General features: G+C 40.9%; 1 protein-coding gene across 2 annotated transcripts in view; it reads right to left on the bottom strand.

The window, feature by feature from the left end:
* DHRSX (dehydrogenase/reductase X-linked) overlaps nucleotides 1-15491 on the bottom strand; it is a 168435-nt gene that overhangs the window by 20326 nt on the left and 132618 nt on the right. For both annotated transcript variants that reach the window (XM_035542092.2, XM_035542090.2), the window contains one exon: nucleotides 9418-9625. In XM_035542092.2, the coding sequence (XP_035397985.1) occupies nucleotides 9418-9625 (208 nt within the window). The remainder of the gene's footprint in view (nucleotides 1-9417; nucleotides 9626-15491) is intronic.

Raw genomic sequence — 15491 nt, 5'->3', positions numbered from 1 at the left:
AAACCCTTAAGGAGCAGGAACAGACATGTAAAATGCTTTACATAAGGACAGTACTCCATATAGAGGATGCAAAGTCAGATCAGATAATCCTTGCTACAATAGTACACAAAAAAAAATGAGACCTGGATGCTTTTAGGTTTGGGCATCACTTACTTGTTTAGCAGCTTCTGATCAGCAACACTTGTGCAAAGCCACTGATGAAGTACCAAAGTCGTCACGGAAGTCATCTACTTACATGCAAAGGAAAAAGGGGACCTAAATTGTTGTCGATGGTCATGATGCATGAGAGTGGTGATAACTGAGTACCCCTCTGAGAAATGACCAAGCTGCATTCGTGGGTTAGGCAGTCATAAAATTAGCCTTGCACCTGGGTAGTGCACAACCCTGACAGAAAAAATAAACATGCTACCCCATGGTGCCTTTTTTATGATCATTTTCAGAGCAGATCCACTTGTCAAAATATACTCATAGTGTGTAATTTTATTTTCAACACTCTGAGCTCCAAAAGCAACAGGACAGCTTTTCTCTCTCTACATTTTTAATCATCTTAGGATAGTTTGCGACAAGTGGCAGACGCTTTGGAAGACTGCATTTTGCATCTCAAGAGCTTGGCAGGCAAAAATACCGAATAAGTCAATCAATACTGCTCTCCTTCCCTGAGACACATTCAGTCTCAGCATGCCGTTGCTGGCTGAAGGGACTCAAGGCAGCGAGAGAGCACGATGCTGCTTCCAGCAAAGCCATGGGGACACAGGGCTGCCAGACACAGGGCACCAGATTTGGCCCCTGCTATTCATTGGAAAAAACAATATATATACTAAATTGGATAAACTATTAGTAAGGTGGTAACTAAAGCTTGTAAGTTGGTGGTGGCAAGCTCCGAGACTTTGGAGCGCACATAAGAGATACTGGGAGCAGACCAAATTTTTTCAAACTGTCTGAGACCAGGACCAGTAGCAGCACCTCCTTACTGTTCCAGGGACAGGAAACTAGGGTGGTGTGACAGGGCCAAACAAATACCAGAAAAATTCCATCCTTGAAAAGCTGTCTAAGTTCATTCTTGTGTTATTGCACATTGCTCAGGTTTCATCCAAATCCTCTTCTGCCTCCACTCTGTGTTCCCCGCAGAGTGCCTGACACGTGACAACACAGCTCGTGTCTTTACTTCCACTTACCTGCACTGGGATGGCAGCAAACAAATGCAGTCATTTTCCCTGACGAAACTCACAAACTCAACAGCAATTTCAAAGTTCAAATATGTAATAATTTATATAAACTACTAACTCTGGAAATATTGTATTAATGACTTGTAATCGTGCCACACCTAAGATCAAGCTCCTTCTAGAAAAGGAGGCTACAGCCACTGCTCCAAATTCACCTATTAAGATCCACAAAATCCCACATATTTACCTGAGAGCGTTATAGAAATAAAACGAACCATGTGAACAATATCTTGCACTGTCCCAGTACCCTTTCTAAAAAGCAGACACCGATGTTTGGGGATGGCAATTACAATTGTGTAATTACAATCTTTACTAAATCTTTACTAAAGCCAGAGTTACTCAAGTGACTTCTGAATTGAAACTTTTCAAAATACACAAACTGGGTGCTGGATGATCCTGTTTATTTAAAAATTTGTTTTACTATTTCTAATTCTTTTTCAGTAGTTGATGCTGTTTGCTGTTCATGGTTCACTCTTTTACATTTCTCACTACATACATGACACTATTATAAATACCTATGTAACTACCCATTTAAATGTATGGCAATACCTGTGTGATAAATAGTGGAGGCACAGAATGGATCATAAACAGATATGAGAAACACATTTCATAAGCAACTGGGATTACCTCATCTGTGGCTGCCCACGAATACATTTATCACTTATATGGGAAATTGTCTCATACTCCAAACACCTAGGTGTTGCCATTTGAAAAACCAACTTGCTTACAGATTATTTCTTCTCCAGATACGTGAACACACCTTCCAGTTTCTACCCTCTTCTGCACACAGCTAAAACCACACTATCTTCTAGTGTGTAGTTCTTTACTAGTATCTCTGCTTTTTAAAGGATGACAGATTTAATGTCCTGTACCTTGGGATAGGACTAATCTTAATTAACTTAATACCTTCATACAGCAGAGATGTCTACAGCTGAGCTAGTCACCAGAGGACCCATTTGTAGTTCACAGGCACTCCAGGGACTTAATTCATCTGTCAATTGTAGATATTTATCTTGGGATAAGACAGACCCAGTACTAGGAGTGACTTCACTGTTTGTATGGAGATCACTGGAGGGAGATCTCTGCTATGGGCATTCATATTGCAGAAATTATTGAACTCTAGGCTCTGTCGGTGGTGGCTTCCTGGCAGAGATGCATTAGACCACAGGAAAAGGGGAGGTCTGCAGAACATGGCATTTCTGTTAATCTTTGAAAGCTCAGGATAAGTATTAAAAAAATGTGTCTATGTTCATAGAAAAGTTTCGTTACTTTACATTGAAAGGTTTTATCAGTCTCCTTGCATTACTGGTAAATTAAGGAGTTTCACATTCAGAGGGTGGAAAAGGCATGGTTGTAAATCTCCCAAAAATTATTTTTTTCTGTAGTAAGTAGGGGCTTAAAGTGATGGGGATTCACAATATACATTTTTATCAGCATTGTTTCATTATAGATGTAACAAATTCACAAGAAACAGAACATTAAGGAATTTAGGAAGGTCATCCCTAGAGAAATATTAGCTGAAACGTTGGATGTGGTGCTTAGGGACATGGTTTAGTGGGTGACATTGGTGGTAGGGGGATGGTTGGACCAGATGTTCTTGGAGGTCTTTTCCAACTTCAAAGACTCTATGATTCTATGATCTATAATGCATACCACATCTGGTGGTAAGCTCTCCATGCACATATATATATGCATATGCACTCCTACAACCTCCTCCTCTGCATCTCCTTTTAGTGATCTATTTTCAAACTGCTGCCCACCCGCACTACCAGTGGCAGGATTTTCCAGGGCAAGCCAGTGGTCATTCTCCTTACATCAGTGTTATGCTTTTTTTTGTTGTTCTTTGTTTGTTTTTGTTTTTAATTTGGAAGAGTGAAACTGTCTGTAACTCCTCTTCCTACTCTTGCTGAATGGTTCATTTTGGTGGGGACTGGGGTGGCCCCCTCTCTCTCGATCCTTCTCCCTAGAGAGGTATCCAAGAGATACTCTGATGAGAAAGGTTAGTAACTAGCCTGCACTCTGCTGTCAGTGGGATCAAGTTTCAAACATCACTGTGTTACCTGGCAGAAGGAAAATGGAATTTTAATTATCCATTGTAATGGAGGTAGAACTTCCTGGGTGTCTAAGGGAGAATTACAGTAGTGGAAGTCTGTGTACAGTGAGATTTATGGGATGAATGGCCCCTAATTATAAAGATTATGATTGAAGAGTGAAAGGCTAATGGTATAGCCAAAATTTCAAGATTTCCCCTAATTCCCCAACCTTTCAACCTCTTTTTTTTTTTTTGAGACCTTTACATTAAAGGTTCTGTGGTTTGCTTCTTTTTAACTGATTGGGATCAACACCAAGTCCCTGACATGTATTTGATCCACAGCAAATTACCTTTCTATGTTTGTTCCATTTTTAACAAATACATTTTTAACAATCTAACTGAGAATAGAATACCGTGCAATCTTATTAACTACATACAAAGGAAAGTACTACCAAGATATGTTAGCAAGGAATAAACTGATAGAAAATGTCTTCCCTAGCTAACTGTGGGTTCTGACTATGAAAATAGTTACAGATTACAAGACAACATGTTCTGATGTGCTAACGCTGGTTAGGCTCACATATTTACACAATTTATTAACTGCTTACTTACTGTCTTCCCATTACAGCACGAGTATTTTTTTAACTCTTTTGGATACAAAATGAATTGTTTTCAGATAGAATGAAAGAATTTGCCAGAGTTGTTAAGTTAAATCAACAGTCTTTTACCACACAGGAATTAGGAATAAAACCTTTCTCACACTATACAAATACCTTTTTTTCAGTATGCCTTTAACCTGCTGGTAAAAATCTATCACGAAATTTCAGTCACTTACAATTCCAGAATTTTCACTCCAACAATTGTATATAGTGCATGTGTAGATTTTTACAAAGTGCATGGTGTAGATTTACCCTGTGTTTCTTTAAACCATTTTCCAAGCAAAAAGGCATCAATCCTGAAGGCAGAATTAGGCATGGAAATAGCTTTCTTGTTCTGTGAACACTTTTGAAAGATGGAAGATAGTCTTCCCATTTCCCACTGACAAGGAAAAAAAATAAAAATTCTTTTTTCTTTTTAACCAAACGACTTAAACTGTGGGAGAGGGCATGAGATGGGTCTCTGACTGCGTACTGCTTCATTTCCAGCTTGCTCCATGTTTCGTCCTGTTCCAACTGGCTTCCTCCAAGAGGAAGCCTGGGTGTGGTTTGGGGATAGATCACTCCAGCAGCTGCTCCAAACATGTGTTTGAACGCCAGCTTCAATAGCCTTGACTCCCCCTGAAGCTCTCCAGCACAATCCCAGTTTTGCACACCTCCGTACAGCACCCTTACCCCTTCACAAGCCACACAAGGCACGCACCACAAATCTTTCACTTTCCTGCCACCAAAACAGCCTCTGGCAACTCTCAACGTGTCTCTTACAGTAAATATTCCTGCCATTTGACCTGAGAACACGCACAAAAATAACAATATCTTGGGACCACAGGGGAACCACGGGATCCAGTGGAGACCAGACTATGTAGGTGTGCACTTAGAGTCAGTCTACGTTAGAGGTGTCTAGCCCTAAATAGGACAGACAAGAGCACTCTGTGTTCCTAAGCCTTCTAATTTAACATAAATTTAACATAAGTAAAGCATCTGCCATACCCCCTAACAGGGTGTTGAGTCTGGGCATTCACATCTAAGAAAAATAACCACATCACCAGGATTTAGAAGTTCAAAGGTAGCTTGCTCATTTTCCTTCTCAAGGGGGTCCCTCCATCTTTCCCCCTAGAACTGTTCTGTGGTTGTATGAATAATCAAATATTTATTAGACAGAAAATAAGAAGCCCTATCGCTTTGACTACAACCTGGAATGGAAAAAAAATGAAGTTTAAATCACTGTACATATATACAAAAAGGGACCTGGTTAAAGATGAGAACTACTGGGATAAAGTGGACTGCTTCCTTCTCTCTGATTTTGACATGAATCCCAGTTTTGATCTGAAAAGTCTTTTGTAAAAATTAACCACAAATGACATGTTCCTGCAAGGAGTTTTCTTTTCATGAGAAACTTCTAGACTAGCTTTACATGAGGACCACACACTCGCATGGACTGAAGATGTTGATGCTGATGAATTGCTGCTTTCAGCTGTAGAATTTAATTATTCTAGTTCTCTACAGCTGGTGTTATTGTGTGGTGATGTGTTTGTCTTCTGACACCTCGGGGAGGAGGATGAAATGAATTTTCTACATTCAGAGTGCCAAAGGGACAGTTTGAATAAGAAATGCTGCAATAAGACCTGCATGACTATGTCTTCTGGTATGAATGATGAATCCGGGTTCTTTAGATCTTGTTTTCTAGCAGCACTCGGAGATTGAAAACATTTCTTTAAAAACATTATAGGAAAATCACACTCAAGTTAAGCTTATTTTGACAAACAAAATAAATGAACCAGTTTATACTGGCTGATTTCTAGCTTGTATTCTAGACTCTACCTTTCCCTTTGCTTTTACAGGCCAGTGGGGTCACTCATCCTACTCATTTTCAGTTTGTCAGTCCATAATCACTCATATGGCACTATGTCTTTGTAAATGACAGCTGAGACAAGACCTGATGCACAGTCTTCTTCCATGATGCCTTCCTAAACACCAGTCTGAGGGAGCTGAAAGGACCGAATATATTTGATAATGACATTCACCAAGTGTGTCATAAAGAACGTTTTGGAAAAGTTTATGATACTGCTGTGCAAGAAATGTCTCTACATCCATGGCAAAAGTACTAGAATAGTCCCTGATATTGGACATTAATGAGAGTCAACATATTTTTTTTTCTGTAAGACATTTTAATTGTATCACAAGCAGAGGCCATCTGGCTTAAGAATGAAGATTCAATGTCTGTAGCAGAAACAGAAATACCTGAGAGGGAAATGGTATCTTCCCAGCTTCCAGTTTGGACAGTACCCATCACTGAAACTGGTATGTTGCACAGCTGGCTACATTGCAATTTGATGCCTGATGAATGTCTTTTTCATCTATTATTATCTTATTAATTAGCTATTGTTTACTAGTTTGAACATTATGTCTTCAAAAAGATCATTTTATGTTAAAAATTCCTAAGGGAAAACATATTCCACTATACTCTACAGAGAATCATGACAGCTCGTCAGCTTTTATTTACTGAGAAGTCATGGGGGTAGAAATCAATTTATTTTTTGAAGAATAAACATAATTTCTCTCTTGCATGTGACAGGTGCAATCTATGTTTATTAAATATGTAGAGAAAGCATTTGAAAAATGGAAATTTAAAACAAGTATCACAATAACATTCCTGAGAAAGAATCCAGCTGAGAAAGAGCAACACCACCACTTCTAAAGGGCAGGCGTTCATTCTGCAATTTTTATGACAGCCACCAGCTCCTTTACATTGGCCTGTCATATTTCTACAGGGTGCTTCTCACTGTAGTTTGTTGGGGGCAAAACCCCCCAGCAAACACATTTGGCAGAGGTTTTTCTGAGCTATATATGAAGATCAGAAGAAAATGTTTTACAGCCCTGAGAAACTTGAGCTGTTAATACTCTGAGCAAATTACATGTACATATCGTGGCCTATTTACAAAGCTGTAGGTTTATTTGTTTAAGTATCTAAATATCTTGAAGCAGCTCTGGGGTGGATGTTGTTGAGCCGACAGCCTTGCCTGATTCACTGAGCCACCTCACCCAGCGAGAATAACCCAACGAGAGTCAGGGCTGTGCTGTAATCCTAAGGAAGCATTTGACTTGAATGCCATGGGGACCAAAGTGTTGGCAGAAGTGGATTTAAAGGTAGTAGAGGGAGGCTCTGCCACAATAATTTGGAATGAAATCAAACAGCATGTTGACTGTCTCTTGAGAGAATATGAAATGATAAATCCATGATGCATTTCCTCACCGGAATTATCTGGGCTATGTTTACTATCAAGAGCGCCAGGTTGCAGTGGGTGAAGCAATTTCCTGTGTGCATTTAGAAACCACTTCGGAATATTTCAGGGTGATAAAAGTTAGTTGAGCCAACATGATTAAAGAGATATCAGATCATTTTCACTGTGTTAGTGCTGTAATCCTAGAAGGAAGATTCATATATGTGCACTCAGGAATGAAATTCCAGGGTAGAAGAAACCCATAACACCTACTGCCAGCTAGTATTATCAAACAGTGCACTTGCTTTCTTACTTCTCTCAGTAGAAATTTACCCTAGTGCATGAGACCAACACCAGACACACTAAATGCCCGTTTGCAAAGGTGAGAACACCGGACACCACGTACCTACGGAATAAAGTGCTCCTGAACATGAGAAATGAAGGCTAAGTCAATCCTGAACACATAAACATATCTTAAGCAATAAGCAATAAGAAAGGAGTAGAAGTCAGAGCTGCAACTCCAAAGAGTACAATAGTAAAAGAGACGAGTGCTAGTAAAAGCTTCCCTTGCACTCTCCTACAGGAAAAAGCATCAAATGTTATATAAAAGTGTGAAAATCTCAGCCTTGGTAACTGAAGCATTCAGAGCACACTCCGACTCAAAAAGCAATTGATATATTTCCTTTTCAGGCAGTACACACACAGCACTTCTATGCAAGTCAGTATATCTGTCCTTCACCTATTGCAAGGTAGTATTCCTTTAGACTGGTATCTTATACAAAGAATACGAAATGATCAGGATTACTATTACAGCTGTAAGTATTTGACTCCCTCTTGTGATAAATCTAATCTCATTTTATGTGTGTTCAGGGACATCCTATTTAGTTTCTAAACATGGTCAGTATAATACAAAAATGTCTCCCTTGGCACACCAATAAAACTGAATGGGCTTAAGTGCTGTAAACAAGAGATTTAATTCTCACTCTCAAACAATTCTTTTTTTGTCAGAATTCTGTGGCTCTAGAGACAATTCTGAGCACCACCGAAACATCTACGTGAAACTGTTACGTTAGCAGAGTGAAGTCAGTCCAATTAAAAAGCATCACCACCGGAGACTGAGATTTAAAATAGCAATCACAAGAGGCAAAACAAGTTTAATATATACATTCTGGCAAACTATATTCTGCTTCTTTAAGAATGCATTACATACTATGAGCATCCCTATTAGAATTTTATTGCAATATTCAAGGTGTACTCAGAAGATACTATTAATTTTTTTAAATATGGGTTTATTTGCTTGCATCTTATTTTACAGCCACTCTTCCAGCCTCCAGTTTCATTTCTAAAATTAAAGCTAGTGATATTTCCATATCAAAGTTTAAAATTAATTTGCTTTGTGGAACATGCCCCTTGATCTAAAATAGTTTGTTTTAATTAGGACATTTAATTTTCTCTAATGGAATCAGGTTCCATTCACTTAATCCAAAACTACTTTCTGAAAGAGTTATAAGCAGTACATTTTCTCAGCACGAGTCTTTCTAAGGCTTGCTCACGTTAGAGCAGTGCACCTGTGCAGCTAAACTGATTTCATATTGATCTACTCACACCACTACAAAACGTTATTGAAGCTAACCTTAAATGGATTTGCCCAACGTTGGATCAGTTTTATTAAACAGCTTTATGTTTTCCAATACAGACCAGGAATTGATAATAGAAAGTCAAGTGCCATTATAAATACGTGTTAGGTTGAAAGATCCAGATGAACATTGTCCCACATTCCCAAGGACGAGTATTTGGACCTGCCCAGCAAGGAGTTTGGCCAATTCCCACCAACACTTTTTTCATTTGTACAGCTTCCTTCTTTCCTTTGCCTTCTTCTCTATAACATGTTGTGTGCATGTAGACCGTGCCAGATTATGTCTGCTTCTTGTAATAGGACGTACAAGACGTTTCCTAGGAACACTTTGCATATTCTGGCTCCATGCTAAAATGCAATTCTACCACCATGCATGCACAAACAGAGACAGATCAGTGTAGAGATAGTTAATGCATGGGCAACTACCTGTTCAGACACAGACACAGCGATAGGCCTTCCCTCCTCTTACCGTGAGTGTTCTCTCTCCATTTAAAATAAGCATTTGTTCTGGGAAAGCCTGTCATTATCTATACATTAGCTTTACATTACATTAAATTAAGATAAACTCTGAAAACATCTGCATCCCTGTGCTGATGGCATCTCTCACCATGTAGGGACATGGCAACAAAATGATGAAAAAAATGTGTACCTTTAAAAGTAGCCAGGCTGTCATCCATATGGCCACTTTCACAACCCAAAAGACATGCTTGTAGAGCTCGGTATTCACTACTCCAGGGTCTACTACATTAGCAGTCACATGGCTTCCGTTTGCAGTCAGAAGATGCTGTAGTCGATAGGTAAATAACACAAGGGCAAGTTTGCTTTGGGCATAGGCTCCATGGGGTGAATATGAACATCTGTATACAAGAGAGAAAGAGAGAGGGACATGCACATGAAAAAGAAATCATCAGAAGGGAAACAGAATTGCACAAGCATCCAGTGTGCAGCATTTGGCAATATCTAGCAAACAAATAGCTATACACTGAATCTTCACAAGAAACAGCTTATCAATAGCAGGCATGCTGTTTTCTGCACTTCTGGTGATTATTCTATCAGATACCAAGCCTGATTTATGGGGGAATATAATAAAAATAACATTACACAGTACCTGCTAGAATCTCTATGTCAATCTATTTTAACTTTAAACGCTGAGGCACCAATCTGCAGAATACCATCATCTAGGGGTGAACTATTCTCCCATTCCTCACTGCCCTGTTCCCACACACACATACCCTATTCCCACCCAGTAAATCCGTGCCTCATTGTACTGCTCCTGGCTATTATTATTTGTATTGCAGCACGACCTACTAGTTCCTGATTAAGGCTCCTTTGGTGGGAACAGTGCGGATGACTAAGGCAATCATTGCACCTGCCCCAGTGACACCAGATTACACACAGCTAAAGAGATGAGTATAAAGATGGGGCAAGGAGAGCGGCTGTCAGAGTAACCAGAGTTATGTCATATGCAGTCTTTAGAGCAAAGGTGGCTGCCTCGGCCTATGCCAAACAGAAAGTACAGCAAAGGCGCACAAATACCAGGAGTTACAGCAAAACATGACCTGCTGAGACTCCTGTGCACCTCTCTAATCTGGATGCTGAACCTGCCTTTCTTTCAAGTCAAACTTTTCAGGAACTGCTGATTAGATGGGTTTCACGTCATGCAGGCAGCAGTATTTTTTTAAACAAGCAAGCTACCTGCAGGCAAATTAGCAGGTATGTCGCTTTAAATGCTCCTCCCGACTGAGGCCTCAGCATTGCTTCCAGAAATTCCCTATGCCATGACAATTCCCTCTCATAATTACCACGGGCCTTTCATTTAACCTTTTTTTGTGTGCTTAGCAGACTAAGGTAGTTCCTAGCACTATAGACGGCTCAAAGCAGGCAGGTGCCTAAAGCAACAGGCTCCTGGGGGCAGCAAAACTGCTGTGGTCCCTGCCGGAGCCTTTGGGCAGTGGCTGTGTCAGCTGAGGCCTGTACGGAGACTGGGTAGAGCCTGCAGGGCAGCAGCTTTTGATAAGGAGGGAGACGAAGGAGCAGCCCCCAGGAGCAGATGTCTCTGACCCAGCTCTCTCCTTCCCCCTAGCTGTTGTCCTGCCTCTGCGACAGACGCAGGCTGCAGCTTTGTCCTCCACACCTGCATCACCAGCACAACGAACACCCAGGCTGGGGATGTTCCTGGCCTGTTGAAAAGCCTGCCGTTGGCTTTCTGATGGTGTTGTTGCCTGCACGGTTTTTATTTTGAATGAACAGCAAATTCATCTGGGACTTCTTTTTGTTACCTCATTCTTGTTTAATATCTAATTTATAATATCCTGTGTGCTTCACAGAAACCCCGCATGCTAGCACACAGGCTGACTCTCTCCGGAGGTAAGCAGCATTTTAATTGTTAGGGCTGTCTGAATGGACTCAGAAACTGAGAGACACGATGGTAAATCTTACAGCTCGGCTATAGGAAGACAACACTGCTGAACATCCAGTGCATCTCTCTCTTTTTTTTTTTTTCCTTCTCTTCAAGCAAAACACAAACAGGCTATGAAAGAGTTGTGTAATTTAAGAGAGGATAAAAACGGACAGCTGATCGTGACCAGCCCCTGCACAGCCCGAGCTGTAAGACGCTGGGTAACGCAGCTCCATCATTATCAAGATATCACTTGCACCTCAGGGTAAAACGGGCTATTTTAAGAATAAAGAACGACTGCTGCATGAATATAAAAGTGACTTGGCATTAGTCAGGAAATTGCAGTTACCTTTTAAATTCAGTAATGTCCGCGCTCTGATCTGAGACACTCAAAATGTCACCTTACGCCTCATGCATATTTCAGCCCTTTTAACTTGAAGGGACAGATCCTCAGCCACCACAGCCCCCCTGGCGTGGCGAGGCAAGTCTCCTGCTCCCCATGGGAGGGAGGCCCTGATCTGCTGCTGCCCCCGGCAGCCAACTGGCAGCGGCTACTGGCCTCTCTCCTCTGGTGCCACCCTTCTCCCACTGTTGAAGGAGGCGAGCCAGGGCACGGGACAAGCTTCCTCTGTTGAACCGGAGCGATCTTGCCTGGCAAGCAGCTCACGGGGAAGCAGGGTTAGGACTACTCAGACTCGCTCTGCCTGGGTCTTGTCTGGCCGTTAGTAACCTTCAGAAGGCAGGCCGGAGGATGGTGAACGCTCCTTCCCGTTCCCACATTTTGTGTCGGTGCTGTTTTGACTTACCTCGTGGCAACGAAGCATGAACTACAAGGGCCGGATCCTCAAAAGCCTTGTACTTTGCATAGATATCTATGTCAGAGAAACACGAGTGCTCAGAAGATATAAAAAGCTATCCAATCAGTATGGAAGCCTTTTATATCCCAGAGCGGAGATGCAAATGATTTGCAAGGCAGCAGGGAATCAGACTTCAGTACCATACTATAGATGTGAAGGATATCAAATTGGATGCATGGAGCAGACACTTTTGACAGAACCCCTGCAATGTTTACCTGCTCTCTTTCAATTTTCTCAGTGTGTGTGTGTGCTTTTTGTTTTCCAGGAATCTGACACCACTGGCCTGCACAACGCAGGAATCACCTGTGACACAGAACTGACTTTTTCATTGTATTTTCATTGAATGATTGTTTTGATCATGAGACCCAGTCTTATAGGTTCATGTTGATTAAACACCATGTTGGAAAAAAAAAAAATGATGCTGCTTACTTGATTTCATTACATCCAGTCTTGGCTTTATGAATCAGAAAATAGAAACACATAGGTTCCTCTACCTGTACCATAATTGCATCTTCCATGAGCATACATGTATTCCTATGCATGGAATGACCCAAATTTAAAGCCTGTGTATCTAAAGGTAGTCTCTCTCTGTGCACTTGTATACATTTTCTACACTGAATGAAGCTAAAATTGTCTATTAAATAAAATAATGGCATCAACATTGCACATTTCCACATTGCTTTCCTTTTCCAAAGGCTCTAAAAGCCTTCTGAAATGAAAGCACATACAAAAGCTAGCCGAAGTACGGCCCCAAAGCAGAGGGCCACTCACCAGCTGAATGCGCGGGCACACCAGCGCACGAGGGACACCTGTGATGTTTGGGCTCCTGAGGACTCAGGGCAAAGCCTCGCAGCAAGGCAGGCAGACTCCCAGGTGAGAAATTCTGCCTCCTCACTGGGTGGCCAGGCAGAAGACTGGCAGCTGTGTGCCTGGCGCTGGTAACTTGGAGAGGCCCCTGTCCATCCACTTGTTTGAGCAGGGCTGTCTGCAGGCTGTTTCCTACCACGGAAAACAGTCTGCCCTAGCGGATGCTGCCTTGGAGCATTTTGCCATGTTGATGCAGATAAAATAGGACAATGCACAACTTACTAAATGGAAACTATAGGAGGAGCCAAGGCAGACAGAATTTAATTAGTTGCTTTGAAATCTGGCCAAGAGAACAGCAATGCACAAGACCTTCTTCTTCCTTTTAAAATAATGTTCCATTGATTCTATACCGATGAATAAAGGATCAGGATACGGCAGGCTATGAATTTTCTATCTGATTATTTTTAGCAGAATTATTATTTTTGGCTTAAGTTTTGTTTTGTTTTTTTCAGCATAGACTGAAAAGTTTGAGTTGTCATTGCAAAAATTTAAGGGGGGGAAGAGAAAGGGATTGTTTTGTATTTTTTGCCAGAACAAAATAAATAAGTATTCAATTTTGGAGTGAGTGAGTGCCTTGTGTTTTGTTGATTTTTTATTTATTTATTTTTTTTTTTCCATAAGAAGCTGATTTTACCACTCATCTCCATGGTGCTGTCTCCAGCAGCAGTCTCCCCAGCATGCTGGGGCAATGTATTTGTAAAAGGTAATGAGAAGCCAAATTTCAAACTGGAGCCTGCAGTGGCTAATTAGGTGTTTAAATATGGACTCTGCTGCTATCCAATTTTGAAAACTGGATCCACGTTTAGCACTTCCCTTGGCAGCCAGTCTTACTCTGGTTTCTTTTTTGGCTGCCTTTAATAGGTCTGTGTGCTGTAGAGGTCTCCCATTCATCTCCAATGATACCATGTTTAGTCAAGGACATTAAGTCAGTTCAAGGTACCCACTGAGTAATTGGGGAAGCAAAACTGCTGCTCAGCACAGACCACTGCCTCCACACCTACTGCGTGCAGGCTCTCACACTGCATTCTGCTTTTTCATGAGCAGTTGCTTTGGCACTCTGCACATGTGTGGAAGGAAATGCATGCAGACTGACTGAAGGAAGGGTACAGAAACAGCATCCTTTCCCATTCCCACCACACCTTGCTTCAACAAACAGCTCAGAGGACCTGTGTCTGTACTGAGCAGCACATAGCTACGTTTAACCCGGCTGGTGCCAGCAGTACAGTTTGGCTTGGACCTCCTTCACACTGCAGTGGTCTTGTGTGTGTCATCTTCCCTTCACCCGTCACCACGCTCCCCAATTTCCAGTATGTTAATTTGCCTGGAGGGCAGAGTGTGCTAAGATCAAACTGCAGAACAACCAGATTGCTATATGCTCCATTAAAAGACAAGTTTTATAATGAAAGGCTGCACAAAATTTCAGTATATGCCTTAGGATGAATCAGTGAATTAAGCAAAACACAAACTTGGTGTATTAAAATGACTAAAGTCTCTTAATGATTTATGTATTAATCTTGCAATACATCATCACCGCTGCTTAGTAAAGAATATAAAAGACTATTATTAAACACTCATGAAGCTTTCACAGTCTTAAATTTTCTTTCTCCAGGGAATGCAGTGCAAAATTTTTGATAGATTTTGCAGTTTATTTTAAAGCAGCTACAGAAATATATGGCAGAATATAGCTATGTATTTTCTGGTTATCATAAGCAGTTATTTCTCTCTTTTTTTAATGATAAACCAAAGCCTGAGTCCTAAATATTGCTTATTAGATTTAAGCAGACTTCCTGACAGTACTATATATATTTATCCCAGGAACACATTTGCTGAGTCTCATCAACTGTGATTTACCCTCATTATAAAAAAAGGAAAACAGAGAAATGGAGAAAAAAGAGAGTTGGAGAAATTAGAATACGATTATTACCACCAAAAAAAAGTATCTTACAAATTGAAAGAAACAAGCATATGAATTAATAAAACAGAACTAAAATCTACAGTGTTCACATGCCTACTTATTCAGATTTTGTTAGAGTTATGTTTTGTGCAATAATTGTCCTGTTACCAATTGCAACTATTTCTATAGGTTGCTGTATAGTTACCCCTTTCATATTCTTGTCCGGATATTTTGGGTGTTCATTGAGCAACTACACTTCATGCACATTTCTTTCATAGACTTGATTTGAAACCTTTTTAAAGAAAGATTTATATTTTTAAATACTTATAAATATGTATGCATATAACCGTAAAGGCAGCCTTAGCATTCCCGCATGTATTTGAACTCGAATACACCAGCAGCTGTAGTTTGAGTGAATGCAGACTCACGCATTAGGGCCCCCTGAAGCACCTGATGAGCCTGTGATGGACATTCTGGAAAGGAAGAACACAAGGCTGGTAGATGAAACTAGCTGTTCCACACAAGATGAAAAGCACACCCTTCATGTCCTAGCTGGTCGTGGTGGGATTACTGAAACAGCCAGAGACAGTCTGCACTTTTATAGCAACCAGGGTTGCCCTTTCACTTCTGACCAAGAAGGAGCAACCACTTCTCAGAGCTTCCCCCTCTCCCTGCAGTGAGCTACTCGGTGCTACACTCTGCTCACA

Source organism: Cygnus atratus, chromosome 1, assembly GCF_013377495.2.
Source record: "Cygnus atratus isolate AKBS03 ecotype Queensland, Australia chromosome 1, CAtr_DNAZoo_HiC_assembly, whole genome shotgun sequence".
In the NCBI taxonomy this organism is placed as follows: domain Eukaryota; kingdom Metazoa; phylum Chordata; class Aves; order Anseriformes; family Anatidae; genus Cygnus; species Cygnus atratus.
The sequence above is the reverse complement of the archived record's forward strand: the minus strand, read 5'-3'. Positions and strand labels throughout refer to the sequence as shown.